The sequence below is a fragment of the Vipera berus genome (genome assembly GCF_964194415.1).
Source record: "Vipera berus genome assembly, chromosome: 3".
NCBI lineage: Eukaryota > Metazoa > Chordata > Lepidosauria > Squamata > Viperidae > Vipera > Vipera berus.
In genome coordinates this window covers 217649937-217676026 of record NC_138204.1, presented here as the reverse complement: position 1 = coordinate 217676026, position 26090 = coordinate 217649937, and the positions used below count along the sequence as shown (strand labels likewise).

Below are 26090 nucleotides of genomic sequence, written 5' to 3'. Positions count from 1 at the left end.
GCACCTGAGACTCTGGAAAGGGCGGCTGCTTTAGCAGGGCAAGGTGGCCAGGCAGGGGGGTGGCTGGCAGGGCTGGGAATCCCCACTTCACAGCCACACACACACCCCCCGAGCCTGCCCTCCCCTATCGTGGCCGACCTTGCCCAGGAGTCCAGCTGCCTCCTCTCGGCCGCCTTGGAGAGTCAGATGTGGCCAGGAACAAAGCAGCCGCACTTATTCAAGGCAGGGGAAGCAGGGGCCGCGCATGGAGGGCCACGTACCTGATGCCAGCCACTGCCCGGAGGGAGAGAGGCTGATGCAGCGCACGAGGCTGCTGTGGCCACGGTACACCTGGAGAGAGGAGCGGGCAGGTGAGTGAAGCAATGCGGAAAGCGCAAAAGGGGCATCCTGGACCAGCCCCCCACAGCCTGCTCCCTGGGGCCCCACCACCACCCTATCAAAACCCTCCCAAAACCCTAAAAACAGCCCCGCCACAGAAGCTGCTCGGCAGCCCAAAGTGTTCTGTGGCCCGGCAAAGACCCAGAGCGAGGAAGGCCACCCTCCGAAGCCTCACCAGGGCCTGCACGGTTGGGAAGGGCTTCAGGTCCTGCGGCTTGGGCAGCCTGGGGATCAAGTCCTCGGGGTCCACGCTGACCTGGAAGGGGAGGAGAGAAGCCGTCCGTCCTGCCCGGCCTCAGCCCCAGCGGGGAGCAACCGCCCAGGCTGATGCAGGGAGACCCCCAGGCACGCCCTCCCTCGGGATCAAGGGGGCACGGCCCCGCCTGGCCCGTGGAGGAGTGGCCAGTGGCCACGCAGGTCTGTGCGCTCTCCCCACCCCCACCCGAAGGGGCCCAGCCTACCCGCATCTTCCTCTGGCGAGGGCACAAGTAGAGGTCGAGGCAGCGCTCAAAGCGCTGGTGGATGAAGCGAGGGAAGGCCGGCACTCGGCGCAGGCAGTCGTGGCGCTGGGGCAGGAAGCTCAGCTTGCGCTCGGCGGGCTCCTGCTGCTCCCAGGCGAGTTTCTGCGGGCGGTGGCAGGGAAGAGATGAGGAAGGGGCAAAACCCCGTCCCTGGCAAGAGACGTTAGGCAGGGCAGCTCCTCTGCCACCCCCCAGCCCGGCTGCAGGGTCAGGGTTAGAGCAGGCGCTGACTCCCCCTGGCCCAAGAGCCTCCTCTCACCTCTTCCTCGGTTGGGAGATACTCCGGAGGAGGGTTGTAGGACTCCTCGTGCCCGGGCAGGGGAAGTTTGGGGGCGGGCACGTGCATCTTGTGCCGTCCCAGGATGGAGTTGTGGTCCTCCTGGGCCCAGAGGTCGTAGAAGAGCCCGGTGTCCTCCCGGGGCCGCCTCGGCTTGATCCAGCCCATCTTGATGGCGTGGACCAGTCTGGAGACCTGCAAGGGCGGAAGAGCCGCCGTGAACCCACCCCAGACCCGGCCTTCTCCGAGCAGCACTGCAGCCTTTCTCTGCCTCCCTCTGTTTGCAGAGAGCCAGTAGCTGGACAGCCTCCCGACTGGGGCAGCCAGAGCAGCCGTCTCTGAGCAGCCTGGCTGTGGTTGGGAAAAGGGCCCTCTCGGCAGCCCTGAGGTGCCCACCTGGACCGTAAAGTGGAAGGGACCCTGGGCTCCAGGCTCTCCGTCCCCAGGCTGCTCCTGCCTAGACCCGAGGATCACACAAGGCGGCTGCCTCCCAGCGCCAGCGCCCTCACACCTGAGCAAGTCTCTCTCTCTCTCTCTCTCACACACACACACACACACACACACAGCCCTGCTGAACCTTTGGGTTTACAAGGACAGATTGCCGGCTTCTGTGTGGGGACAGCAACTCCTGGGAAATGGGGCATATTCGGGGTGAGGCCCGAATGTAAGAGGGGGGCCAGGCCCCTGCCTGGGTGAGCTCCTCTCTTTCTCAGCAGCTCACCTTCTCCTTCTCGACCAAGGAAGGTATGAAGCTCCGCTTGTCCGCAGGCCGGTTTGTCACTGGGTGGATCCTGAGCTGGCTGCTGAAGAAATCCACGGATGGCTGCAAAGGAGTCAGGAGGGGGGGGATGCAGCTGCAGGAAAGCCGCTGTTCCCCCCAAGTGTGGCTCCCCGGGAGCAGGGGGGGCAACAACCCTTTGCTTACCTCGTAAGGATTGAAATTCACGTCACCAAACTGGCCGCTCTGGAGACGGTTCACCAGCTCCACTTGCTCGTCTGTCAGCTTCACATCCGCCCCCGTCATCTTGTCCTGGACAGTTCGCCTGGGGGGGGGGGGGGGAGAGAGGGAACACGAAGGGGGGGGGGCAGAGAGGGCCATGAGCAGCTGTGCTTCCCTGCTTCCCTGTCTCTCCCTAGGGCCCACCTGCAGAGAGGGTCTCTGCCTGAGCCGGACCGGGGTGGGGGGAGGGGCTGCCCACAGAGAGCCAGGAGGCCTCCAGAGACGGCCCCCCCTGGTCGGGGCTGGGGCGGCCTCACCAGTAGTCGGGGCTCTCCATCTTCTCCAGGAACTTGTCCAGCTCGTCCTTGGAGCGGATGGGCTTGTAAATGGGCCTGCCCTCCAGGTTGTAGCCGATGTGGGGGAAGTCCTGGTACCACTCCATGGGGATGTTGCCCACCGTGTTGCGGATGTCCTGGAGGAAGGAGAGAGGCCGGCGGGGCTTCAGGGGAGGGGGGAGCAGCTTGGAAGAGGAGGGTCACTGCATCCCGATTTCCCCTCTTCCTTTGCTTGCAGGGCAATCGGTGGCGGCCGCTGGGGGGCCCACAGGTGGAGACCAGCACCAGCAGCATCCAGCAGGAAATGTGCAGCTTTCACCTGCAGCCATCCGTGACTGACAAAAGGGCCAACGTCAGGAGGAGCCACAAACCCCCCCGAACGCTGCCGAGGCGTTCAAGAGCCCAGGAGTGCGGCTGAGAGGCCCCCAAAACTGGGACACCCTTTGGGGGGCTGCAGGCAAAGGCCGGGGGGGAGAGGGAAAGAAGAACCTTTCCGGCGCATTGCCATATTAAATCCACCTTTCCCAGATTGTGTCGATCGCTTACGTTCATTTGGGTGCCTGGATTTTTAACATTAAGGCTCCCCTTCCGCAGCCTTCAGGAGACGCTGCTCCGAACGGGGGTCGCCAGGCGGCCCGGAGGGAGAGGCGCTGCTGAGCAGCCCCAATGACCGCTGGGGCCAAACCCCGCCTCGGCATCACCGGGTCGGACGGGACAGGCGGGGCAGAGGGCGTCAGGCCATCCTTGCATTTGCCCGCAACCCTTCAGTCAGCAGCCCACAACTCCAGCTGCCGATTCCCAGCAACAGGAGGAGCGAGAGAGACACTGGGGAGCAACGAGGGCGACACCCCCAAGGAGGGTTGGCTGGCGTCTCCTGGACTCCAGAATCGCCCGGGGGGGGCACTCCCTGGCAACCTGGGCCAGGGGAAAGGCCAGAGCTCAGCAGAAGAGGGTCCTCCGTGGGTGAGCCCTCCCCTCCCGGAATACGCCATCAGACCCAGCAGTGCGGGGCGGGACTCAAGGCAGCTCCCGCAGACAGCAGTGACCCCCAGAGGCCGGCCAGGCCATAATTCCCTCCCTCCTGGAGGGGGGGCTCCCCTGCCCACAGGGACTCCCGCCTGGAGCTGCTGCTTCTCTTCCAGGACTCGCTCCCAGCCCAGCTGCCCTCCTTGGCAAGTCTCTGTGCCCCACTGTCTCAGAAGGGGGGCACCGGCTGGGGCAGCCGCTCCGGGCGGAAGAGGGCACCTGGCCAGCTTTACCTCCGCCGCAGAGGCCACCCACAGCCCCAGCGACAGGCCGGACTCGGCCAGGGGGCTCCCGGAGGCTCCCCTGCCAGGAGGCTTCGGGGCCTAGGAGCCACCTCTTTGCAGGGGCCCCAGAGAGCCACCCAGCCAGGCACCCCCTTTCCTCCAAGAGGCGGAAGGCGCTCAGCATCACGGACACGCTTAACCCTCCACCCTTGCGGGCTCCGTGGCTCTCCCACCAACTGGAAAACTGAGCCTCTTTGCTGGAAAGCACATTTCTGGCCTCCCGGAGGGAGCCGGGCGCCTTGGCTGCCTTTGGCTGGCCACCCCACCTGTTCCCTGCCAGCGGACTGAGGGGAAATCTGCTCCCCTGTCTGGGAGGCCTCCTGGGACCCCCCCCCCCTTTCTCACCTGGCTCACCCTCCGGGTCCCAATGGGAGGCGGGCTGCTTAATGCCCTCTCCAGAAGGAAAGGACCCTCCCGGGGCCGGGAATTCATTTCCTAACCCAGGAGGTTGGCCACGTCCAGGTGACTCATCGCCAAAGGCTCCCTCCTCCCCCGCAGGAAGCCAAGCGGGAGGGAGGGACGGGGGTCCCGGGAGCCATTCGGGGGATTCTGAGGGTGCAGCCACGCTGCTCCTGTGCCCCCCAGGGCTGAGAGACGGCCACGCCCGGCATCCTCTGCCTTTACGCCCGACTGTCCCTCCACCTCCTGCAGATCGGAGAGATCCAGAAAGGGCCCTTCGCAAGCTTCTGGGTCAGGGCAAATGCCCCCCCCCCGCCATCTCAGCGGAGCTTCACAGGGCGGCGGCAGGAGCAGCAGCAGAGCGTAAAGGGGAGCTGCTGGGAGGGTGGAAAGGGATATCGCAAACAGGAAGCCCTGAATCTGCTGCCAGAGCCGGGGTGGGACATCCACCTAGCATTGCTTCCTCCCCCCCCCCAGGTGTGCTTTGAATGAGGGGCGGAGGAGGAGGAGGAGGAAGGAGGGGGACCCAAGAGGAGAGGAGCGCAGAGCAGCCAAGAGCCTTTCCTAGGCGGAGCCGATGCCAGTAGCAGCTTTCCCGCCCCCCCAGCTGCCTCCCACAATTAACACATCAGCCCCCCCCAACACCCCCCCCAAGGCACTGCCGTCACTCAGCCACACGTCTGGAAGTTGCTCTTGGAAGAGCAGAGGCATTCCTGGGTGTGCATTCCTGGCACGGCCCTGCCTTGAAAATTGCTGGTCCACGTGGAGAAAGAAGAGAAGGGGGAGCAGCCGGAGGGAAAGGGGGGGGCAGGTCAGACGGATTTTGGGGTGGGGGAAGGGAAGAGAAACCCCCCCTCCTTGGACAGACTCTGCTGGCTCTGCTCCAGAGCTTCGCAAGGCAACCCCCCACTGGAGAAAGGCTGAGGCGGGAGAGAGAGAGAGAGAGAGAGAGAGAGAGAGAGGGAGAGAGAGAGGGAGGGAGGGAGGGAGGGAGGGAGGGAGGGAGGGAGAGAGGGAGGGAGGGAGGGAGAGAGAGAGAGAGAGGGAGGGAGGGAGGGAGGGAGAGAGAGAGAGAGAGAGAGGGGGAGGGAGGGAGGGAGGGAGAGGGAGGGAGGGAGGGAGGGAGAGAGAGAGAGAGAGAGGGAGGGAGGGAGGGAGGGAGGGAGAGAGAGGGAGGGAGGGAGGGAGAGAGAGAGAGAGAGAGAGAGAGAGGGAGGGAGGGAGGGAGGGAGGGAGAGAGAGGGAGGGAGGGAGAGAGAGAGAGAGAGAGAGGGGGAGGGAGGGAGGGAGGGAGAGGGAGGGAGGGAGGGAGAGAGAGAGAGAGAGAGAGAGAGAGGGAGGGAGGGAGAGAGAGAGAGAGAGGGAGGGAGGGAGGGAGGGAGAGAGAGAGAGAGAGGGGGAGGGAGGGAGGGAGGGAGGGAGAGGGAGGGAGGGAGGGAGGGAGAGAGAGAGAGAGAGAGAGAGAGAGAGGGAGGGAGGGAGGGAGGGAGAGAGAGGGAGGGAGGGAGAGAGAGAGAGAGAGAGAGAGGGGGGGGGCTTCCTATGCCCGAGGAAGGTCTCCCTGCAGCTCCACTTGGGCAGGGGTCCTGCCAGGTGGGGCACTTATTTCCACCGGCTTCCCCCCTCCTCCTCCTCCTCCTCCTCCTCCTCCTCCTCCTCCGCGCTCCCTTCCCCTGCCCAGAGGCCCTCGCCTGACCTCTCCTTCTGCCCTGCGCTGGCCAGGTGAGGCCGGGCAGTGCAGGTGTCTCTGCCCCGCCCCCTCCCTTTCCTGGCTGGCCTCTCCCTCCAGAGCACCAGGGGCAAAGCCAGCAGATCCCCGGCCCCCCAAGGAGATTCCAAGCGTAGGCAGGCGCCCTCGGGGGAGGTCCTTCCTTCCTTCTGGAGCGGACACCGGCAGCCCCCGGCCAGGGCTCCTCAGGACCCAAATGCGCCCGAAGTGGGGCAGGGAGGAGCAGCAGCTGCCCTTGCCGAAGAAGGAAAACTCCTGGCCCAAGCTCCAAGGAAGGGCACGGTTGCCCAGGGTGCTAGCCCAGTCTCAGGGCTCCGAGCCCAAACTCAACTGAAATCGCTCGGTCCCATCGTATGCCTGACTGGCCGTCCCTAAAGGAAGCCTTCCCAGCACGCAACAGGTCACAATCAAAGTCTGGGACGCAATGCGTTTCCCCCAAGGTTCTGTTTATTGCTTTAAATCAGGGGTCTGCAACCTTGACAACTTTCAGACTTGTGGACTTCAGCTCCCAGAATTCCGTTGCAGACCCCTGATTTAAAGCATTTACATCACCACCCATCTTCTAACCAGCAATCTGTGGGACCTGGCCAGACAGAGATTTATTTAGTCATCCATCAGTCCCATTGCCTGGCACCCAATGAGATAAAACCCAGCCAGGGGAGCCGAGCTGGCTGCTTCTTTACAGCCGGGGAAGCGGTCCAAGTTCTGCTGCTGATGCTTCACTCTGTTTTGTGAAACCAGGAAAGAGTTTAAACCAGCAACTTGGTGAAGCCTGCAGTGCTAAGCGCAGCCTGCCTGCCGCATCAAGAGAGGAATCAGCCTTGCCTCAAGATCGACAGCTCCAAGAGCTCCACGAGGCTGCTGCGTGCCCTGGCTTAGCCCCCTCTGAAGACCCTGGGGAGGAGGGTGAAGAGGAACTGGAACCAAAATGTGAGGGGGGGAGGCATCTGGATGACAGAGGAAGTTTTCTGCTCCTGCCACCCGACCGGAGTCCACAGCGGGTCCGACGGGCTGTAGATGGCATCCATACGCAAAGACCAGGAGGGCCTGGTGCTGCTAAGGCCTTCAGGAGCCGGGCAGCTTCTCCAGAGCAGCAGCCTGGCAAGGGTTAAACTTTATAAAACCCCAGTGAGCCCACAACTGGAATACTGCAACCAATTTTAGTCACCATTCTACAAAAAAGATGTTGAGACCTTGTTAAAAATGCAGAGAAGAGCAACTAAGATGATCAAAGTCCTGGAGACTAAAACACAAAAAGAACGGCTGCGGGACTTGGGTTTGGCTAGTCTAAAGAAAAGGAGAAACGGGAGACACGATAGCAGCCTTCCAGTATCTGAGGGGCTGCCACAGAGAAGAGGAGGGGGTCACGTTATTCTCCAAAGCACCAGAGGGCAGGACGAGAAACAACGGTTGGAAACTGACCAAAGAGAGAAGCAACGTAACAGGAGAAATTTCCTAACAGTGAGGACAATTAACCGGTGGAACGGAAGTTGCCACCAGAAGTTGTGGGTGCTCCATCACTGGAGGCTTTTAAGAAGAGGCTAGACAGCCACATGTCTGAAATGGTACAGGTTCTCCTGCTTGAGCAGTGGGGCTGGACTAGAAGACCTCCAAGGTCCCTTCCATTCCATTCCGTTCTATTATTCTATTATCCTATTCTATAATTCTATTCTATTCTTTCCAAATTCTATTCTATTCTTTTATCCCATTCTATAATTCGGTTCCGTTCCGTTCCGTTCTATTCTTCCCCACTGGCCAAGATCAGGCCCTCCTCTGTCCTTCCCCAGCCACCTCCGGCCTGGACCGGGCTGACCTCAGCTGGGCGCTCCTAACCGCGAGCGAGAGGGGTTGGGTTCCTCCGGCCGCCTCCCTCTTCGCCCCCCCCCGCCCAGGAAGCTCCGAGCCAGCCCGAGCTCTGCGTCCAACAGGTGAAGTCAGCGCGCCGCCTCCCCTCCCAGCACTCCCGACTGCAGCCCGGGGGGGGGGGACGGGGGCGGGCAGGCCCTCCCCCCAACGGGAGGACGCTCAGGTAGGCGGGAAGCTGCCGCCGCCGCCGCCGCCGGAGGGAGCGAGGGAGGGAGGCGCTCTCGGGCCGGCCACTCGCGGACAATATAAAACTCGCGCGCGCCGCTCCGGCCGCTGCCGTCGCCCAGGAGCCGCCCGTGGGCTCTGCCTGCCCCGCTCTCAGTGCCGGCGGAGGAGGCGGGCGAGCGGCCGGAGCCACGCGGAGCCCTCGCCGGGCCGCCCCCGCCCGCCGCAAGATGCCAGGCCGGAGCTGAGAGCCGCCGCCGCCTCCGCCGCCGCCCGCCCGGCCATGTCCTCCTTCGCCCTGCTGCGCTCGGCGCCCAGCCGCTTCCTGTACCCGGAGGTGGGCGGCCTGCCGTCGGAGGAGGAGGAGGAGGAGGAGGAGGAGCACGGCAGCGGCGAGAGCTCGGGCTCGGACGAGAAGCCCTACGCGCTGGAGGCGGGCGCCTACGGGCTGCCGGGCGGCCGGCGCGGGCCGGGCAGGAAGGGCGGCGGGCGCGGCGGGGCGCGGGAGCCCCGGCAGCGGCACACGGCCAACGCGCGCGAGCGGGACCGCACCAACAGCGTCAACACGGCCTTCGGCGCCCTGCGGACGCTCATCCCCACCGAGCCGGCCGACCGCAAGCTCTCCAAGATCGAGACGCTGCGCCTGGCCTCCAGCTACATCGCGCACCTGGGCAACGTGCTGCTGGCGGGGGAGGCCTGCGGGGACGGGCAGCCCTGCCACGCCGGCCCGGCCCTCTTCCACCGCGCCGCGGGCAAGGGCAGCCCGGCCGCCCCGGACAGCGAAGGCTCCCAGCCCAAGCAGATCTGCACCTTCTGCCTCAGCAACCAGAGGAAGCTGGTGAGTGCCGCGGGGGGGGGGGGCGGGAGGGGGGCCGAGCGGGGACCGTCGCCGGCGCGAGGCAGGGCTGGCTCCCCCCGGGGCTCCCCGCGCCGAGCCACCCTCTTTATTACCCGAGGAGCCCCAGTAATTCCGGGGAGCAGAGGGCTTCCCCTGGGGGGCTGGAGTCAGTTCCAAACACAGCGGTTACCCCCCTAAGGAAGCCCTTCCGGGCAGCTGCCCTCAGCGCCCCACGGGTCTGATAAGCCTGCCTGCCCACAGCAGCCCCCGCCCCACCCCCAATAGTGGAAAGAGGCGAAGGCGCCTCTGCGGAGGAAGGGGGACAGAGAGAGAGGTGCTCAAGGAGCTCCACTGGGGGACTCCAGGATCCACTGGGGCGGCTTTGGGGAGGATGCCTCCCGCCAGCAGAGCCCCCCTCTCTCTAGTCTGGCGGGCAAAGAAAGACCAACGCTGCAGACCAGCACGCCAAGGCCTGGTGAACCCCTGCCGTATCCGCTGCCAGCCGGGAGGGTCCCAAAGAGCACATTTTGGATCTGCAGACCCCTCACTTCACAGACACACACTGTGGCGAGTGTCCACCAGGGCCCTATGAGCACCGTGACTGCCAAGGAAAAGGTCCCCTCTTACTTAAGACAGCTGTCCACCGGCTCCGGGTCTTCGGCCTGGCATAGGAGGGGGCTGCTGCCCACCCTCCGCACGGCTCCAAGTATCTGACGGCAAGCCCCCCCCCCCATTGAGAGACTTTAGCAAGGAATGCTAATCACGGTTAAAGCAAAAAACATGGAGCGGCAACAGACGCATCTGGCACTCTTTCGGTAGTAACTATCCTTCTTGAAGATTTTAGCTGCGATTTTAAAAAAGCCTACTTAAAGATATTTAAAGTAAGAAAAAATGCATTTTTCCGTGGACTGTTTCGGATGTTTTAGTTCCATAGTAGCCAGCGATACTGACGAGGAAACTCTTTTTAAGTTCATGAACAATGTGCCACAAGCACTTGTAGCCTAATGGAAAGTGCCACGCAACACAGTGTCCACGTTTTCCCTTCCGCGTGGAAGGGCTTAAGAAAGGGCTGTGTTTTAGTCTAGGTGCAGACACCCTCTTAAGGCAACCAGCTCTCAGCAGGTCCCGGACCCGCAGAATGACAGCCCCCTTCCTCGCGGGGGTCCTCCCGGCAAGAAGCTACGGAGGCTGGGGTGCCCAAGGGCAGAAAGCGGGGTGGCTGATCAAAAGGCCTGCAACCTCTGGGAGAAGCCAGCCATGCTGAGGACAAAGCCTCCAGGAGCAGGGGAACATCTGGCTTCCCTGGGAAGTTCCCAGAAGCCTCTCTTGGTCCAATCGCAGCGGAAGGCAGAAGGGGAACGTCTGGCCACCCAAAGGGCGCCGTGTGTTCCCCCTTCGCAGAGAGAGAGGAGGAGCGGATGTGGTCCGGGAGCAAAAAATGGGGGTGCCTCCAGGTTTCTCGGACCACAACTCCCAGGGGTCCCCAGATTACTATCTGTGGATGTAATTGTGTCTACAGGGCAACCAACTCGTTTCCTCAAATCAATCTTAATTATTGGCACATTTTGGCTAACATATGACGAAAGAGTCTGTGGAACCAGACAAGATAAAAGGACGCAGAGAGGCGTCTGAGGAAAAAAGAAAAATGATCAGAATTCAATCTTGGCCGGTTTGAGTGGGTGACCTCAATTCTCCATTTACTCATCCTGGATGAGACACTTCACACGAACAAAACACGCAAGCTTCTTGGGGGAAGAAAAGCACGTGGCCTTGTCTGATGGGGCTTCCTTCTCTCTCTCGTGCCCGGCCACGCGAGTGCACCACCACCTCCACCAGCAGCTTCACCTGAACATCAGGGGAAGCCGAATCAGGCGGCCTTTCCTTCCAGGCTGAGCCTTTGAAAGGCGGAAAGAGCAAGGAAAGAGGCACAGCCCGCATGCCGGATCCCACAGACCCAAGGGGAAACGTGTCTGGGTGGGAGGGACAAGCTTCCTGGTCCTCTAGAAACACCCCGTCTCCTCAACCGCGGCACCTTCAGCCCTCAACAGCACGCAGATGCCTCCAATCTTCCCTAAAGCAGGAGGACCCCTCTGCAAAGTGAGTCCCTCTTGGCACCGGCAGAAAAAGTAAGCTGCTTCTTAAAAATGGCACAGCGTGCGTGTGTATTCGCAATGCAAATTCCAAACCCTTGTGAGCTGCCGCGATTGTTTAGAGGAGGCTGCGGTTTCAGGCCTCATTTCTCACAGACCCAAAACTTGCATTATTTCTGTCTCTCTGTTTGGTGAGTGTTGGGATCCTGCATCTGGGAGGATGCGCGTTTTTCTCCGCCAGCTGCTCTCCTGAGGAGTTTGAGCAAGAATTCAGGGCGAGAGCAGAGCGGCCCCCGTTCCGAAAGCCCCGGAAGACAGAAAAGCTCTTGGCCACTTCCAGTCTGGTTGGGAGAGGAAAACCGCCCCGGCCAGCCAGAGCCCCCTCTGCCCATCAAAGGGGTGGCACACAAGGGGAACCGCAGAGGGGGAAGCGTCCGCGCAGCAACAGTGGCACCTTGGAAATACGCCTCGTGGCGTCCAGGAACAGAGGCTGCTGCAGGGACAGCCACGGGGAAACGCGCCTTCTCGAGTTTCAGCATGAAAAGGGAGATTCTGCTGCTGGGCAGGCACCCCTGCAAGCCTCTCTGCCAGCGGGAGACCTTCTGAAGGTCACGGCACGGAAGGCGACATCCCTCACCCGGGAGGAGAAACTATACGCTGGGGAGAGACGACCACCCCCAGGAACCCAGTGCTGTTTTATGAAACATCCCCGTGTGGAAAGCAAGTCTGCTTTTGCAGCCACCTGACCCGCTTAGAAGTAAATCAGCTTCACAAACCACGTCTACGACTGGGAAAATGAATGAATTGTGAGATGCTGAGTGTGAAGTAGCCCTCTCTCTGCTTCTCTGCAGCGGCACTCCTTAGCTTTGCCAACGTCAGTCCCCTCCCGGCTGGTTTACCCAGAGGATGCAAATGAGGGTTTTGAAATGATCTCCTATGAAACGTCCAGGAGAGTTGCAGGAAGGAACCACTCTCCGGCCCTTCTTAGCGGGATTTGTTTGTGGTCCATATAAAGGAATAAGGAAGGCTCCCCCCTCCCCCGCCCAGTGCACAGTCAGTGTGACTCAGACAGAGGTTGAGTACTGGCCCTCCAACCATTCACATCTGGGCAGCCTTGTTTCACTAAAAATGGCCCCCCATCAGCAGCTGCCGCCTCATCACGGCAGAATGTGGGGGAGTCGCACTCAGACCCGAAAGCCTAGCTGGAGTTTATTGGCTGCCTTCAAAGGTGGGGGGGGGCATCTTTGGACCCGAAGGGAGCATTTATTTTATTTTATTTATCAGATGTATGTAGCCGCTCACCTCACCAAAATAGCACCCCCCCAACCATTTTTTAACAGGAAAGAAAAGGTGCTTATGGGGAAAAAAACCCGGGCCAGGCAGGGTCCAGAGTTCCCCTGCTGCTGCTGCCGAAGTCGGCAAGGGGGCCACAGCTGCAGGCCCAAAGGCGACTGCCAGGAAGCCGCCCCAGGGCAGGGCAGGCCAGCGGTTCCCCTGGACCCCTCGGATGCCCTCCGCGGACAGGGGCTCCCTGACAGCCACAGGTCGTTTCAGGACACTCCAGGAGCAACGCTGGGCTTGAACCCGGGTCATTCTGCCCCCGGGAGGGGAGGCTGGCCGCTGTCAGGAGAGGCGCTCCCGAGTCAGACCTCTGCCCAGACGGTCTTCAGAAGGGGGGGGGGGCTCCCTTCCATGGAGCCGAGGGCAGGGAGCCGCTTCCCGCCCTGAAGGCCCCCCCCCCCGTAATCCCTCCACATTCAGGCAATTCTATCTTTTCAGGTGTGGAATTCCCTCTTGCCCCCCCCCCACACCCCCCCGATGGAGAGTCAGTAGCAATAGCCACCAACACTTTTGCTGCATTATCTGCTCAGAGCACTGGCCAAAAATGAAAGCGGTTTTGTTAATTTTTCTTTGGATTTCGGTTTTTTTTATTATTATTATTAGATCTGTATTCCATCCTTCATGCAGCAGCTTAAGCCTCTACACACAGCACTGCTGCCCCAGCCTCTCCTTTGGGGTGAGAGAGGGCGAGTGGGTCAAAGCCGACCAGCCAACTTCTGGGGCTGAGTTGAGGACTTGGTTCTACGTCGCCATTTCCTACCTTGCTTCCTGTCCCGACAGCACTTCAAGAATACCCGGATTATACTTTTAATCCAATGCCCTACTTCCCGTCATAGCTAGCCAAATTAACTAGCAATTTATTGATTTTTTTCTAACTAAGCAAATGCTGTTCCAATCGGTGCCAAGTATATTCCCAGGGCTTTCCAACAGGCTGCTCAGGCGGCCTTGGGTGCCTGGAGGGGAGACTGCAACACAGGTGCGAAGCCAAGGTTGCGATGCTACATTTCAGAAGCAAAAACACACTGAAAATAAGCAAACCAGCTTCTCTCCCATTGGCCGCATCACCTGCCCTTCAACTATTTCATCCACAACGCTCCCTCCTACAAGGAGTACAAATCCTTATTCACAACAAGCCAGGAAAAGCCTAGGTAACACAATTCTGTCCCACCGCTCTCGATCCCAGGACTGGGAAGGAGGGCTTCTCCCCCCCCCCCCGCTTGGCCTTCCTTTCTCACACTTCTGCCAAGCGGGGGCCCCTTCTGTCCTCCCACTCACAGAGGGACCCAGGCACTTTTGCGGCTTTCCGTCTCCACATCCCGCCGGGCTGGAAAGACTCGGAAGTGGGGACCAGGACTCGGGGGGGGGGGAACGCAAAGGCCTCTGGGGCCCCCCTGGAGCAGGCTCCCGCCTTTCGCTCTCCTCACGGAAGGTCTAGATGTCTCTGGAGGTGGGGGAGTCGTCCGCGTGGTTGACTGGAAACTGGGAGCACAGCTGGGACTCCGTCTCCAGGGTCCCAGCCCCCCCCCCACTTTCACTCTCATAAACCCAAATAAAAAGAAGGGAACGCGATGGGCCCCAGAACTGAAAGGAGCTTCCCTGCTTTCTCCTAACACCCCTCGTGAAGTAGCAGTTAATCTTCAACAGTAGGACTCTGCCCCCTCTTTGAAGTCAAGTGGGCTCTGTCTCCAGCAAGGCAGCTGCCCCCCCCAGGTCTAGAGGGGTCAGGCACCCACAGCACTGTTGGGGACCGGGGGTGGGGGGTGGGGAGAGACCTCCACACACAGCAAGGCCAGATGGGATATCTGGATCCTTCGAGCTGTAAGCTGCCAGGGCCGGCTGGGAGCCACCAAGGGGCCCCGGGAGGCCCTCCACCTCTTCAACTGCAGTGTTTTGGGGTGCCAAAGGAGCCGTGTCCCCCGGCATGCAGGGGGCTGAAGTGGAGAGCCTCTGCCTGGTTCAGAAACGCGGGCAGAAGCCAGCAGGAGCCCTCTCCTGAGGTTGCCATGCGAGCTTTGATGGGCGCCCTTGACCCGGGCACCCTTTTCCTGGGCAAAGTTCCCCCAAGGGGGGGGGAGTCCTTCCCCTCCCTCTCAGGCACCAACTCGGAAGCCGCAAGCTGAACCGAGAGGTCCCGGGGGTCCCCAGGCCCTTCAGCAAGCAGGGCGAGGCACCTGGAAGCCAGCTGTGTAGCCCCCTTAATTTACTGTTCCTGCTTTCAGGGGCAGGAGGAAAGCAAAGGGGTCAGGGGGAAAACACGGGGCGACGTTTTCCGAATCCGCATTTCCGCTCTCGGGGGGGGGGGGGGGGCTGAACATCTGGGAAATTCAGTGTGGCCGTTCCTGGGCTTGCCCATCAAGAACCGTGGGGCCTCCTGACCCCAAGCCCCCGCCCCCCCAAAGGCCCTGAAGAAGCGGCCGCAGGAGGTTCCCATTTCTACCTCTGAAGCCCCCCAAATGACGACCAGCCAGGGAGACTCTGGCCATTGCCCGGCCCAAAGACTTCCAGTTAAACACTACCCACCCACCCCCCACCCCCCACCCCCCAGTTGCTTCCTAACTGCAGGAAAGCAAAGGATGGGGAGGGATCCTAATAAAGAAGCGGGTGGGGGGAGGGGCAATTGGCGGCCCTGGAAGCCCCACTCAGAAGGGCTCCTCCGGCTGTTGGCACCTGGGCACGGGGCGGGCGCAGGGGGGGGGGCAAGGCTAGGAATCCGGCACCCGCAAGAGGAAAGAGGCCACGCGGTGAGGCAGCACTGCGGAGGACCAGGGTCTGCTTGTGTGTTTGTAGACCTGGAGCCGGTTCTGGATGAGTTTGCTTAATTTCCTTCTCCCCCGTTGTCCCTTTGCAGAGTAAAGACCGAGAAAGAAGGACAGCCATTCGGAGTTAGCCCCTCCAGGAAGCAGGACGGCGGTGGCGAGGCTGGCGGCAGCGGCAGAAACGGTCAGGGGAAAAGGAAGAGCCGGGGCCCCTGGCCCGCCCTTGGCCGCCTTCTGGAGCAGGACGGACTTATCCCCCCCCCCCCAGAGACTGAAAGCCCCGAGGCTGGATTTGCGGGCAAGGCAAGGAGGCTCAGGCCTGCAAAGGTGGCGGGGGGCCGTGGCAGGTGCTGGAGGCAGAGCCTTAGGGCAAAGGGACCAGCATCGGGCGGAGGCATCCTAACTGACCCGCATCCTAGGAGGCGAGAAGAAAAGGGCGCCAGGGCCAAAGGCGCTCCTTCGGCGGTGATGGGTCGCCCTGTTGCCAGAACTCTGGGTGGGGCCCCCGTCAGGACTGGCTGGACTTTCCTGCCTTGATAATAATATAAAACCCAAGTTGTTTATATGGTGATATTTTGTAAATATGCAACATAAACCTCCTTTCAGACTTTGGCTGATGGATTCTGATTGTGGTTCTGCTACTTTCAGTCGAATTTAAAATGCCCGGCCTCGTGTGCGTTCTCCCTTTGAGCTGTGACCCAAAGGTGCCTTTTTTTCAGAAGGCAACGGGACTTTCTTGTTTTTCCTTGAAGACGTTTCGCTTCTCATCCCGGAAGCTTCTTCAGCCCAGTTGCCTCCTGAAAAAGCATCTTTGGGATGCCACCTGGAGGGTTACCTGTGTCCTCAGGGTCACCCGAGTGGTGCCAATGGGCGTGGAGCCTTCTTGCAACTGCTGAAAGGTCTGTGTTTAGAGGGGGAGGGATACGACACCGTCCCTTCAGCGGTTCCAAGAAGGCTCCACACCCATTGGCACCACTCGGGTGACCCTGAGGACACAGGTAAGCCTCCAGGTGGCCTCAGCAGCTCTCCAAAAGGATGCAAATGACCAGATGACTGCCAAGGAATATAAACCCTTCCATTCCACACCAGAGCTGAAGAAGCTTCTGGGATGAGAAGCGAAATATTCTACAAAGAAAAACAAAACAATCCAGTTGCCTTGTGAAAATAGCATCTTTGGGATAACTGTGACCCGAGGGACTGAGGATCTCCACAGACACTTTGTACTGTGTGTTTATTTATTTATTCATTCAATTTAGACAAAGTACATTTGTGTTTGTGCTGATGTGGGATCAGAGATCAGAATGGACTGACGCTTCTTATTACAGGAAGCCCAGAGACAATTACAGGAAGTCCTTGACTTATAACCACCACTAAGCCCAAAATTTCTGTTGCTAAGTGAGACAGTAAACTGAATTTTGCCCCGTTTTACAACCTTTCCTGCCGCAGCTGTTAAAAGTGAATCACTGCAGTTGCGAAGCAAGCAAAGGCCAGACAGCGGGGGGGGGGGGGGGAGGGGGAGGCCCTGATCCCCCAACTGGTCAAGTCCAGCCTGCCTACTTCTTGCTCTCAGACCACTGCCACAGAAACGTCAGCTTGGGAGGAAAAATACCCTTTTTTAAAAACAAAAACACTCAGTATAGCTGCCGCCTCAGCCCAGGATAGCTCATTTAACCTGCAACAACCCCAGCACCGTATGAATCAGGGATGGGTAACTATGGGCCCTTGACCACCTGTGGACTTCAGTTCCCAGAACTCCTGAGCCAGCCGTGGGGGTGGCAAAGGGGCCACAGTTGCCCACCCCTGATTTAAATGCTCTGTTCTTCTTCTCCTTTTCTTGCCCCACAAGGACTTTAACCTGCAATGGCATGGCCTGAAGTGGCGCTGAAGTGGCAAGGGGCCCCGGGTTCCGCATGAGCAGAGTTGTGTGGCTGGGTGCAACCCAGGCAACTTTCCAGCCTGATTGCCTAAGCCAAAGTGGGATTAGAACTCGGGGTTTCCAACCTGGTCCCTTGAAACAGATCCCAAAGTGGTTCTTAGAGACATTTTAAGGAAAAAGAGTTTATTCTGCAAAAAAGTGAACATTCCTTTCTAGGGCAACCCCCACCCCCACCCCACCCTGCCAAACCAGCATCTTTTTATCTACCGTTGTCATTTGGGAGGCACACTATGCTGTACAAAAGGGGAAAAAATGGTTCTTCCAGCAGTGAGGTGGAGGGATTCGACTATATCCGTCTATGCGCTCACTGAGAGAGTTGTGGCACCCGAACAATTGCGGCTATTTCTCAGATAACAAATCCTACGCTTGTAAACTCTGAAATAGTTCCACTTCCGATAAAGATTTCTTAAGTCAATTGAGGTAGTTCTATCAAAACCTAGAACACTACTTTGCAGGAATGTACAACAACCAGAAGGGCCAAATCTGGCACGCATGACAAGCTTTGGCTTTCAAGGTCAAACAGAAATATAAGCCTCATTTCCTCAGAAGCACTTGTCCTCTGTTCGTGGCCAGTGGCCCTCTGTCCCTAAGGCTAGCAGAGGTTGACAGCAGTGTTCCAACATCTGAGGGGCTGCCACAAAGAAGTGTGTGTGTGGGGGGGGGGTTGGGTTGTCAAGCTATTCTCCAAAGCCCCCCCGAGGGCAGAACAAGAAGCAAGAGATGGAAACTAATCAAAGAGAGAAGCAACCGGGAACTAAGGAGAAACTTCCTGACAGTTAGGACAATTAACCAGTGGAACGCCTTGCCTCCAGAAGTCATGGGTGCTCCAACACTGGAGGCTTTTAAGAAGAGACCGGACAGCCACTTGCCTGAAATGGCATAGGGCTCCTGCCTGAGCAAGGTCCCTTCCAACTCTGTTATTCGGTTAAGCTTGGGGGACAGAAACTCTGTGGGGTCTGAGCATTCCTAGGCCAATATTGGGGAAGAGAGCTGGGGAAAGGTTTTGGTCTGGAAGCAATAATTCACATTATATAAAAAGAAAAACAGGAGACTCCACGGTCTTTCTGAGCAGTTTTCCTCAAGGACCATGCTGCTTGGTAATTTGGGCTCTAGGTCACTATTCCAGAAGCTGTGTATTCAGAACATCTGGAGGGTGACACTCGGATGAAGATCCTTTTAGAAAATGACAAGACTATCCCAGTCAGGCCCACGTAGACAGAACCGTGGTTGAAATCCTTGTTCAGTTAACAACGACCGTCAACTTGAGCAACCCATTTCTGATTTTAAATTATTTGCAACCGTTTGCCACTCTGCAAATCCTTCCCGTAATCAGGCTGAAAACGCCGTCTCTGCACCGCAGCCGGGCCAAAGGGTTAGCATTGCCACGTGGTGCGTGGGAAGGGTACGGCGGAAGGCCTAGGCGATGCACTTCTGAATATTTCCTAGGCAGAAAAGAAAGGTGAGAGATCTGGGAAGAGAAAGTGAGAGGGCCTCCTACCCCAAAAAGTGAAAGCGGAAGAACAGAACAGGTGAGCAAAATGTTCCTTCCGCTTCACGGGTTGCATTCGGACCACACTGGTTCCCTGGAAGGATTCCTCCGGGGACCTCTTCCCCTCCCCCCCCCCCCCCCGTTCAGGAAGAGTGGACACAGGCAGTGGACGCCAGGCAGGCATTAAAAAGGGCAGCCTCCACTGCCTGGGGCTGACCAAGTTTGTTTGCTGGGCCACAAGCAAACGGGGAGAAGGGTTGAGCAGGGAGAGGACGCAAATTATGCAAGCAGGAGAAACAAACACGGATTTCCACCGGAGGTGCAAAGGAGCTCCCCACTCGGAGGACTTCAGGAAGCAGACCCTCAAACGTCACTCATGGGGTGGGGGTGGGGGGTTGCAGAGCCATTAACTCCCCCCCCCCAGGCCGATGAAGGCTGAGGGGGGGGCACCTGAAGAGGCCGTTAATGGATGCATCCTCCTCCGTTGCTGTAAAAACGTCTCAGGACCTCCAAGAAAAATACAACTGCCTGCCAACATCGGAAGGCTTCTAATAATTTTCATTTATACTGATTAAGTGAAAAAGCAATAGGAAAAACAAAATTGTGGCAGTGGAGTAGAGGGCTCACACATAACTACGTACACAGCGATATAAATCCTATCTTATTTATGTTGTTATCGATGTTTTTTTTTAAAAAAATATTATTACCTAAGCTTTACACATCTGTGGAGCTCCTGTGCCTGGAATGCAATTTGGAAGGCACAACCCCCCAAACAATATGGCTCAGCTTGAGGCCCCCACCCCACCCCCGCTCAGGGGAAAACTCCGAGCCCACTCAGAGCAGGTGACCTTCATGCGCGCCCCTTCCCCACTGCGAGTCTGGCCAGGTGTCCCCCCTGCAGGAGACCCTCCTGGCCAAGGACCAAAGGAGGAAGAGGGGAAGTTGCAGGACAGCCCTCCAGCTGCCTTGGACCCAACCTCTCTCTGCACACCTTTCCAGGGCCGGAGGCTGCAGGCAGGGAGTTGGGCCATGCTGCTGCCGGCTTTCCCCTCTCAGCTCCAGGGCATCCAGCAGCAGCAGCAGCCGCCCACCGCCCGGGACCCTCCCCCTCCCTCCTCCCCACCGCTGCTTTCTTGAATCGGCAGCCCCCCTCCACCCGCAGGCAAAGGGAGGAAAGAGCCTCCTCCGGGGAAAGGCAGCCTGCCTGTGGGGAAGACCCAGAGCCCTGCTCGGTGGTCTTGTGGGCAAGGTCTTGGGTGGGGTGGGGGGCCGGCCAACAAAAGCCATCTCTGGCAGTCAAAAGCGCTGGGAGGACTGCCGGGTATTACGAGCACCACATAAGCCCTGGCTAATGCCGGATGCGAAGACCAAGTATGGGCGGAGGAGGAGGCCGGTCCTCGGGTTTTCCCCCCTTCAGACAGACTAATTGAAGACAGGACTACTAACGTCTGTAACCGAAAGCAGCAAGGATACAGCCTGGAGTCAGATCAACTTTCCCATTTTGTAATTCAGACGGTTTCTGGATGAAATGTACTTCCTTGCTACTAGCTGGAACAATGAATCCCACCAGATCGCTATTAAATATCACAGCATTCCCCGTCTGGACATCCTCCGGATAAGGTTGGGGGGGGAGTAGTAGTAGTAGTGGCTACCTAACCCCTTTGCAGAGCTGACCAGGTGAGACCGAAGGGTGCAGGTCTCCAGGCAAGGGGTCTTCACGCCCCTCTGCCGGCAAGGGGCTTGGTGCGAGAGGCCAGAGGGAACAGGGCAGGGAACCCCCCCGGGGGAGGAGACCGTCCGGTGCCCAAACTGGAGGGAAACAACCCAAAGGTGACTATGGAGATTCTCCACCCTCCGGGTCACGGTGGCCCCAAAGGGGCTTTTCCAAAAGGCAACTGGACTTTACTGGGGGGTTGTTGTTGTTTTTTTGCTTCTCACCCAAGAACTGAAGAAGCTTCTGGGATGAGAAGTGAAATGTCTTCAAGGGGGAAAAAAAACCAAGAAAGTCCAACTGCCTTTTGGAAAAAGCACTTCTAGGGCAATGAATGAGCTCTCTCTCCACTCTGTCACCCTCCTTCTTTTGGCAGGTTGTTTGTCAAAACAGACATATGAATAAAAGGGGAGCTGGCGTGTTGCAAAACCCAGCGTCTCGCTTGGCCCGCTCAAGCAGGCCAGGCCCCCAAAAGAGGAGAGAGAGAGACTGGGCAGACCCCATCCGGCTCCTCTCGCTGGCTCCCTTCTTGCAGGCCACTGGCCAAGCCCCCTTACCGGGGGATCGGGCCCAGGCCCAGAGCAGGCTCAGGGGGTGCAAAGGGGAGACGGGGAGGCCCATATGGCTGGGGGGAGAGGAGCTAAATGGGGCAAAAGGCCTGAGCCACCCACCCACCCAGATGGCTCCAAGACGAAGGGCAGGAGAGCAAGGGGACTGCTGGCGTCCCCACTGGGCACCTGGGAGGCTGCTAAGAGACACCCGGGGCCCTGCGCCGGCCCGGCCTTGGCAGCCCTTCCTTCTTCCACTGGATTGCCCGGAGGGGAGCTGCCCCCTCCCAGGGAGGCTGGCTGCCCGTGCAACGTCTGCAGCTGCCTGAAGGGGGGTCTCTGGCGGGGAGAGGCCAGAGGGAGACGGGACCCCCGAAGCCTTCCAGGACCGATGCTGGAACACCGGTCGGCGGCAGCGGCAAGCACGGCTGCCTTGCAATGTTGTACGTTGCTGCATACCCGCCTGCCCCCCCTCCCCCGCCCCCAACAAAGTAGCTCCAGCTGTCAACGGCCCAGATTGGAAGTGCAGGTACCGGGGCTGGCGCGCTGCCCGCCTCCCTTGTGTCTGTCTGGTGAAAGAGGAAGCCATTCCACCTCTGGAATCCTTCACTCTCTCCTCATTGCTACTCTCGGGGTCCCCCCGGGGATTGGGGGTCAGTCTCGCTCGCTCGGTCTCTCTCTTTTCCCCTCGCCCCTCTCCGATTACAATGCAGGCAGTGTTCCCTCCAAATCCCCCTCCGCACGTTAATTCTGCTCTTCTGTCTCTAACGACCCAGCCGCCTTCCTGTGCCTTCTGCCCCTCCGCCTCCTCCGCTATTTTTTATCTCCAGCAAAAGCGGCCGGCAGCTCCTGTCGCAGGCGAGGGGAGTGTGCAGAAGGGCACCCCCACCCTCTGCAGACCCAGAGGCCCCTTGGCACCGGGAGCCCCAGAGCCCCCCAGCTAGGAGGAGCAGCGGCTGCAGCTTCAAGGGCTTCTCCAGCCAGGAGGCACCGGGATGGCAGCCTCTGAAAGGCAGGCGAGTCACGCCAGCCGTGACTCCATCAGCATTCCTGATGTTACCAAACCGCCCTCCTCGGTGGCTGGGGATGATGGGAGCCTGGAATCCAAGAAAACTGCCGAGCCCCATTTTCTACTCGTGCGGACGTACCCCCCGGCCTTGGCCGTCCAGGCCGGCTGTGCCCCTTCTTCACAACCCTAGGCCGAAATCCAAAACAGTTTAGCGGCCTAGAAGAGAACCAGCCAGGGACATTCCCAACAATATACAAAGGAGTGTGGTGAGCACATTCGTTACCCGAGAGTCTGTGGGGAACTTAACTTTGAGGCAGGACGGATTGCTCAGAGCACAGGACACACGTGTGCGACACACAGACACCCCCCCCCCAAAGCTTTGCAAGGAAGGGGCGGAAGAGGGGGCCACAGAAAGTGGAGAGGCCAGAAGGAAACGCGATGAGGAGGTGCAGACGGTGATAATTTCCCCTTGACCTCGCCCCCAGCCCGTGTGTGTGTGTGTGTGTGTGTGTGTGTGTGTGTGTGTGTGTGTCCTACTCCTCTTTCAGGATAAAATTCTATGCATGGGAAGAAGGGGCCGCAGGCCACGAAAGCTTACACCAGATGAAAGTATTCGTTTTTACAGGACCCTTGGGTCTGTTTCCTTTTAAAGAGCAACACTGTATTTAATTAAGGAAAATAAAGCAATAAACACATCTCCTCACACTGTGTAAAAAGCCAACAAATTTAGCTAATTTGGCCACTGCAGAGATGCTGTCAGTGGTGACTCCTGCTGTACCCGGCCACAGTCGTGGGCAAATCAGGCAGGCAAATTTAAAACCGGTCTTTTTTGGGGGGGTGGGGGGGAGGGACTGGTACTGTTAGGGCAGAATTGGGCGGGGGGGGGGGGAAGGGGCCATTTTCACTGGAAAATGAGCAGACAGGAATGAAAGGCCCAGGATGAGCTGGAGAAGGGGCTCTGGTCACCCTGCGAGGTCATCTGGCTGCAGCATCGCGCCCAGGCCGCCAGGGCCGGGGCCCGAGACCCCCGGGGGCCACCAGGAAGAGGCTCCCCGTGGGCGTTTTCAGCCTCCCCCAGACCGGGCTCGGCACCGAGACAATCTGCGCGGCCTGAGCACCCAGCCCCCCTCCCGCCAGAGCTCTTCACGGTGCCAAGCCTTGCAAATTCCCCTCCTCCGCAGGCCGGCTTACGTTTCCCTTCCTCCTCCAAGATTCCTGGCGTTCCGGCCTCAGCTGCCCCTGTCGCCATTGGCTGTGGATGCTGGCACGGCCTGCTCCAAGCTGGGCTTCTCCATGCCAAGCATCCCAACGGCCGCTCCCAACGGAGCCGGGGCACTGCCTTGGCTACTCCCTCGCATTCTGGGACTTCTCCGATGCAAGATGGAAACCTCCAACTCTGGGCCCACAGCTAAGGGGGTGCCGCCCTTTGCGCGGCGCTGGACAGACGGGACACCCTGCTTGAGCGGGGGGGGAGGGGGGGGCTGCCACAGGACACCCCCAACCCGTCAACTACTGGGCTGCAGGGATGGTTGCATTTCAATCGCTGCTCCCTTGCTGAGGACCGGAGAGAGCTGGGAGGGAGGGGAAGGTTTTGGAAGCAGAGAAGACACAGTGCTTTGCCCTCCCTGGAGCTCTGGAGGAATGGCAGGATCTGCTCTGACCGCCCCCCCCCCCCATAAAGGAGCCACCCTGCCTTTCTTGCCAGGGGAGCCAGAGGAGAAGTGTTCTTAAGCTAAGAGAAAGACAAGGAAGGAAAGGGGAAAGGGGAAAAGAAAGCACTACGTAGAAAAGCAGCGAGTTTACAAGCCCCCCACAACACCATTTTAAACACTACCAGCCAGTGTTCAAATCCAAGTAACACATGACCATCAACAGGCAAAGTCTGCAGAGCATAAATAGAATTACGGTCCTTTCTGTCTGGATACTCGGAGGCTTTGTGTTAAGAGAAACCCACATTTCAGAGCAGAACAAGCCCGGAGGATAATCCAAAAATGGTTTCCAAGCTGAATTCAGTTCTGCCTCAGTCTCACCGGATTCTGCCGGGTAAAAGGCCGCCGGAGAGAGCCGTGAGGGAGGCCGGCACTCCTGCCTCAAGGGCAGCTGGCGGATGGGCTTCCCCGCCAATCCCCATCACCCTCCCAGAGGGGCAAAGAGCCGGGTCTGAGTGGGAACGGGGCAAGAAGCAGCCGCCACCGTGTTTCGGGTTGGAATTATGCCAGCGGAAACCGGGCAGCTGCAGATCAGCCAAGGGGGTCAGAGATGCACCCCCACAACTTCTCTCAAGCAGCAGTAGGCCAATTTCAACTTTTCCACCCTGCTGCTTCACAGTCCATTGAGCTGGAGGAGTCTTGGGGCAAGGTCGAGAGATAATTATTAGTAAACGATAATTAGTAAATGCTAATTTCCAAATCACCCACGGCTAAGCAGAGTTAAGCTAAGATTCCCTCCGTCCCGGGTTCCGCTTCACCGCCAGCGTTTCCCCTGCCTTCCCCTCCGCTCCTGGGCTCAATGGCTCCTCGGGCTATTCCTCAGCAATTAGGCTCTGCACCTTCTCCCTGCCAAGCAGCCTCCTTCTTCTGTACGTTCTGCTGCTCCTGAACAGGCGGGAGGATAATGGATTGCCAAAGAACAAAAGGCGATTTGCTCCGGGGCTCACCACCCCAACCCTCTCCAGAAGCGCAGCAAGGGAAGCCAGGGAACTGCCAAGCCTGCCGTGTCAATATTCCTCCTGCTTAGGCAAATACAGGCTCTCCTCCTCCTCCTCCGAAAGACCATTAAAGACAGATTTCCTGCAGGAGGCCAAGCAAACCCATTGGGGGGGGGAGGTGTGTGTGCATGGGGGAGAGACGGTGCTCCTGCCAAGACTCCACCACAGCAGAACTTCAGCCATCATGGAAATCCCCATCAAAGCAGAAAGGCAGGCAGAGGAAAAGGCGTTTGCCCAGCGCGCTGTCCTGCCCTCGCTTTGGGGAACCAATTTCAACCCTTCGCAGGGCGGAGGACCCCCACCTGCTGTTGCCAGATGTTCCTTACTTCGCTGCGTTTGCTCTAAGAAAAGGCAGCAGTACAAACTGGGGTGGGGGGGGGACTCCCCACGTTCTGCCTAACAAGGTACGTCGGCTCTGCAGCCGGAGGAGGCTGGAAAGAGGCCCGCAGCCCAAAAGACGGAGCACGCAGATGTGCAGAGGCAGCAAAAAAACCCACTTGGTCTCTGTGGTTTTCAGCAGGTAACAGGAACTCATTATCCTTAGAAACATTCCCTTGAATACTTCTTAATCCCTAGATTTACAGAAGCGGAGGATTATGACACGTCTTATTTTAACAATCAAACACCCTGCCTCTTGAGATGCTGCATCTTCAAGAGATTCCCAGATCAGCAACTGCTGTGTCAGAAAGAATCACCTCTGCTACTATTTGTTCAACTGTTTTGAACCACTTCCCAGGCAGGCCATTTCCAGTTTCCGGAATTTTACATTCCTACCGCCACCTGCCTCTTGTTAAGAGTGCCAGGAAGAGCCAGAGAGACCCGACAGATTCACAGCCGAGGGGCAGCAGCGACCTGCACCCCAAACGCAGGAGGCTCCCTCAGAAGCGGCCGGCTCTTCACGAGGACAACCGCCTTAAGGAAAACATTTTGGTAATGTCGAATTCAAGAAGGGCACCGTTTGCGACCCTCCCCGGGCTAGGAGGATCTGATCCCCTCCCACCACTGCAGGTTGCTTCTTTGCTTGAGCAACTGTGGAGCAGCGAAGCACCGGAGCAGCTGAACACACCCTCTGCTCTCTGCACGGAGGAGGCCTTTGCCAGAAGCCTTCCTTCTGAGCGGGTGGGTGGAAGCGGACGAGACAACGGTTGCCCCTTCCCAGTCCACGATTTGACTTCTCCTTCTTTAGACCCAGAGCGTTTGACAAGTTTGCCAAGTTCTTCCTCTTTTCAATTCAATTCTCCATTTTTTCCCCAAGACAATTTCTTTCATGCAAACATACACAATGAGATTCATGCTGAAGCCAAAGTTTTCCTCTTAGTCTTTTCCTCACCTCGTAGCAGCCAGAGCGAGCTCTCTCCCAATTGTTTTCAAAACTGGAAGTGCCTCTTCCGGGGAAGGTACATCTCAAGGGGGTCTCCTGCAGAGGGGTGTTTAGACGACCCCCTTTAGTGGGCAACCCCGTTCCGCTTGCCCTGCCTGGAAGTTAAAAAGTAACAGGAAGCCTCTACTAACGTCCGACTCAAGAAGACATTTACAAATTATACGTATAAAACCAAACAGCTATAAAAGAGAGGGTGCTTTCACCTGCAGAACTGACCCGACTGTCCGCAAACTAGGAAACCCAATTCAAATGGTGACCCAAGAGCTTCTTTGCTTCAGGAGGCTTGAGAGGAAGGTGGCCAGGGCAGAGAGCAAGAGGGAAGGGAGACAGCCGGCCAGAGCAGGGGTGCTTAGGGCGGGGGGAA

The 26090-nt window shown here is 58.8% G+C and overlaps 3 protein-coding genes across 11 annotated transcripts in view; 2 read left to right on the top strand and 1 right to left on the bottom strand.

The window, feature by feature from the left end:
- Positions 1 to 4621, top strand: part of MROH1 (maestro heat like repeat family member 1) — a 40241-nt gene extending 35620 nt beyond the window's left edge. For all 5 annotated transcript variants that reach the window (XM_081323323.1, XM_081323321.1, XM_081323326.1 and 2 more), the window contains one exon: positions 2690 to 4621. In XM_081323323.1, the coding sequence (XP_081179449.1) occupies positions 2690 to 2790 (101 nt within the window). In that variant the 3' untranslated portion in view covers positions 2791 to 4621. The remainder of the gene's footprint in view (positions 1 to 2689) is intronic.
- Positions 1 to 26090, bottom strand: part of BOP1 (BOP1 ribosomal biogenesis factor) — a 49726-nt gene that overhangs the window by 2806 nt on the left and 20830 nt on the right. For all 5 annotated transcript variants that reach the window (XM_081323327.1, XM_081323329.1, XM_081323330.1 and 2 more), the window contains exons 4-10: positions 2434 to 2588; positions 2102 to 2219; positions 1898 to 1999; positions 1159 to 1371; positions 840 to 1001; positions 554 to 634; positions 261 to 330 (exon numbers count right to left, since the gene is read on the bottom strand). In XM_081323327.1, the coding sequence (XP_081179453.1) occupies positions 261 to 330; positions 554 to 634; positions 840 to 1001; positions 1159 to 1371; positions 1898 to 1999; positions 2102 to 2219; positions 2434 to 2588 (901 nt within the window). The remainder of the gene's footprint in view (positions 1 to 260; positions 331 to 553; positions 635 to 839; positions 1002 to 1158; positions 1372 to 1897; positions 2000 to 2101; positions 2220 to 2433; positions 2589 to 26090) is intronic.
- SCX (scleraxis bHLH transcription factor) lies at positions 8204 to 15536 on the top strand (the record flags this gene model as incomplete). Its single annotated transcript, XM_081323339.1, has 2 exons — positions 8204 to 8758; positions 15038 to 15536. The coding sequence occupies 2 exons, from the start codon at positions 8204 to 8206 to the stop codon at positions 15074 to 15076; spliced, it is 594 nt and encodes a 197-aa protein (XP_081179465.1). The 3' UTR covers positions 15077 to 15536.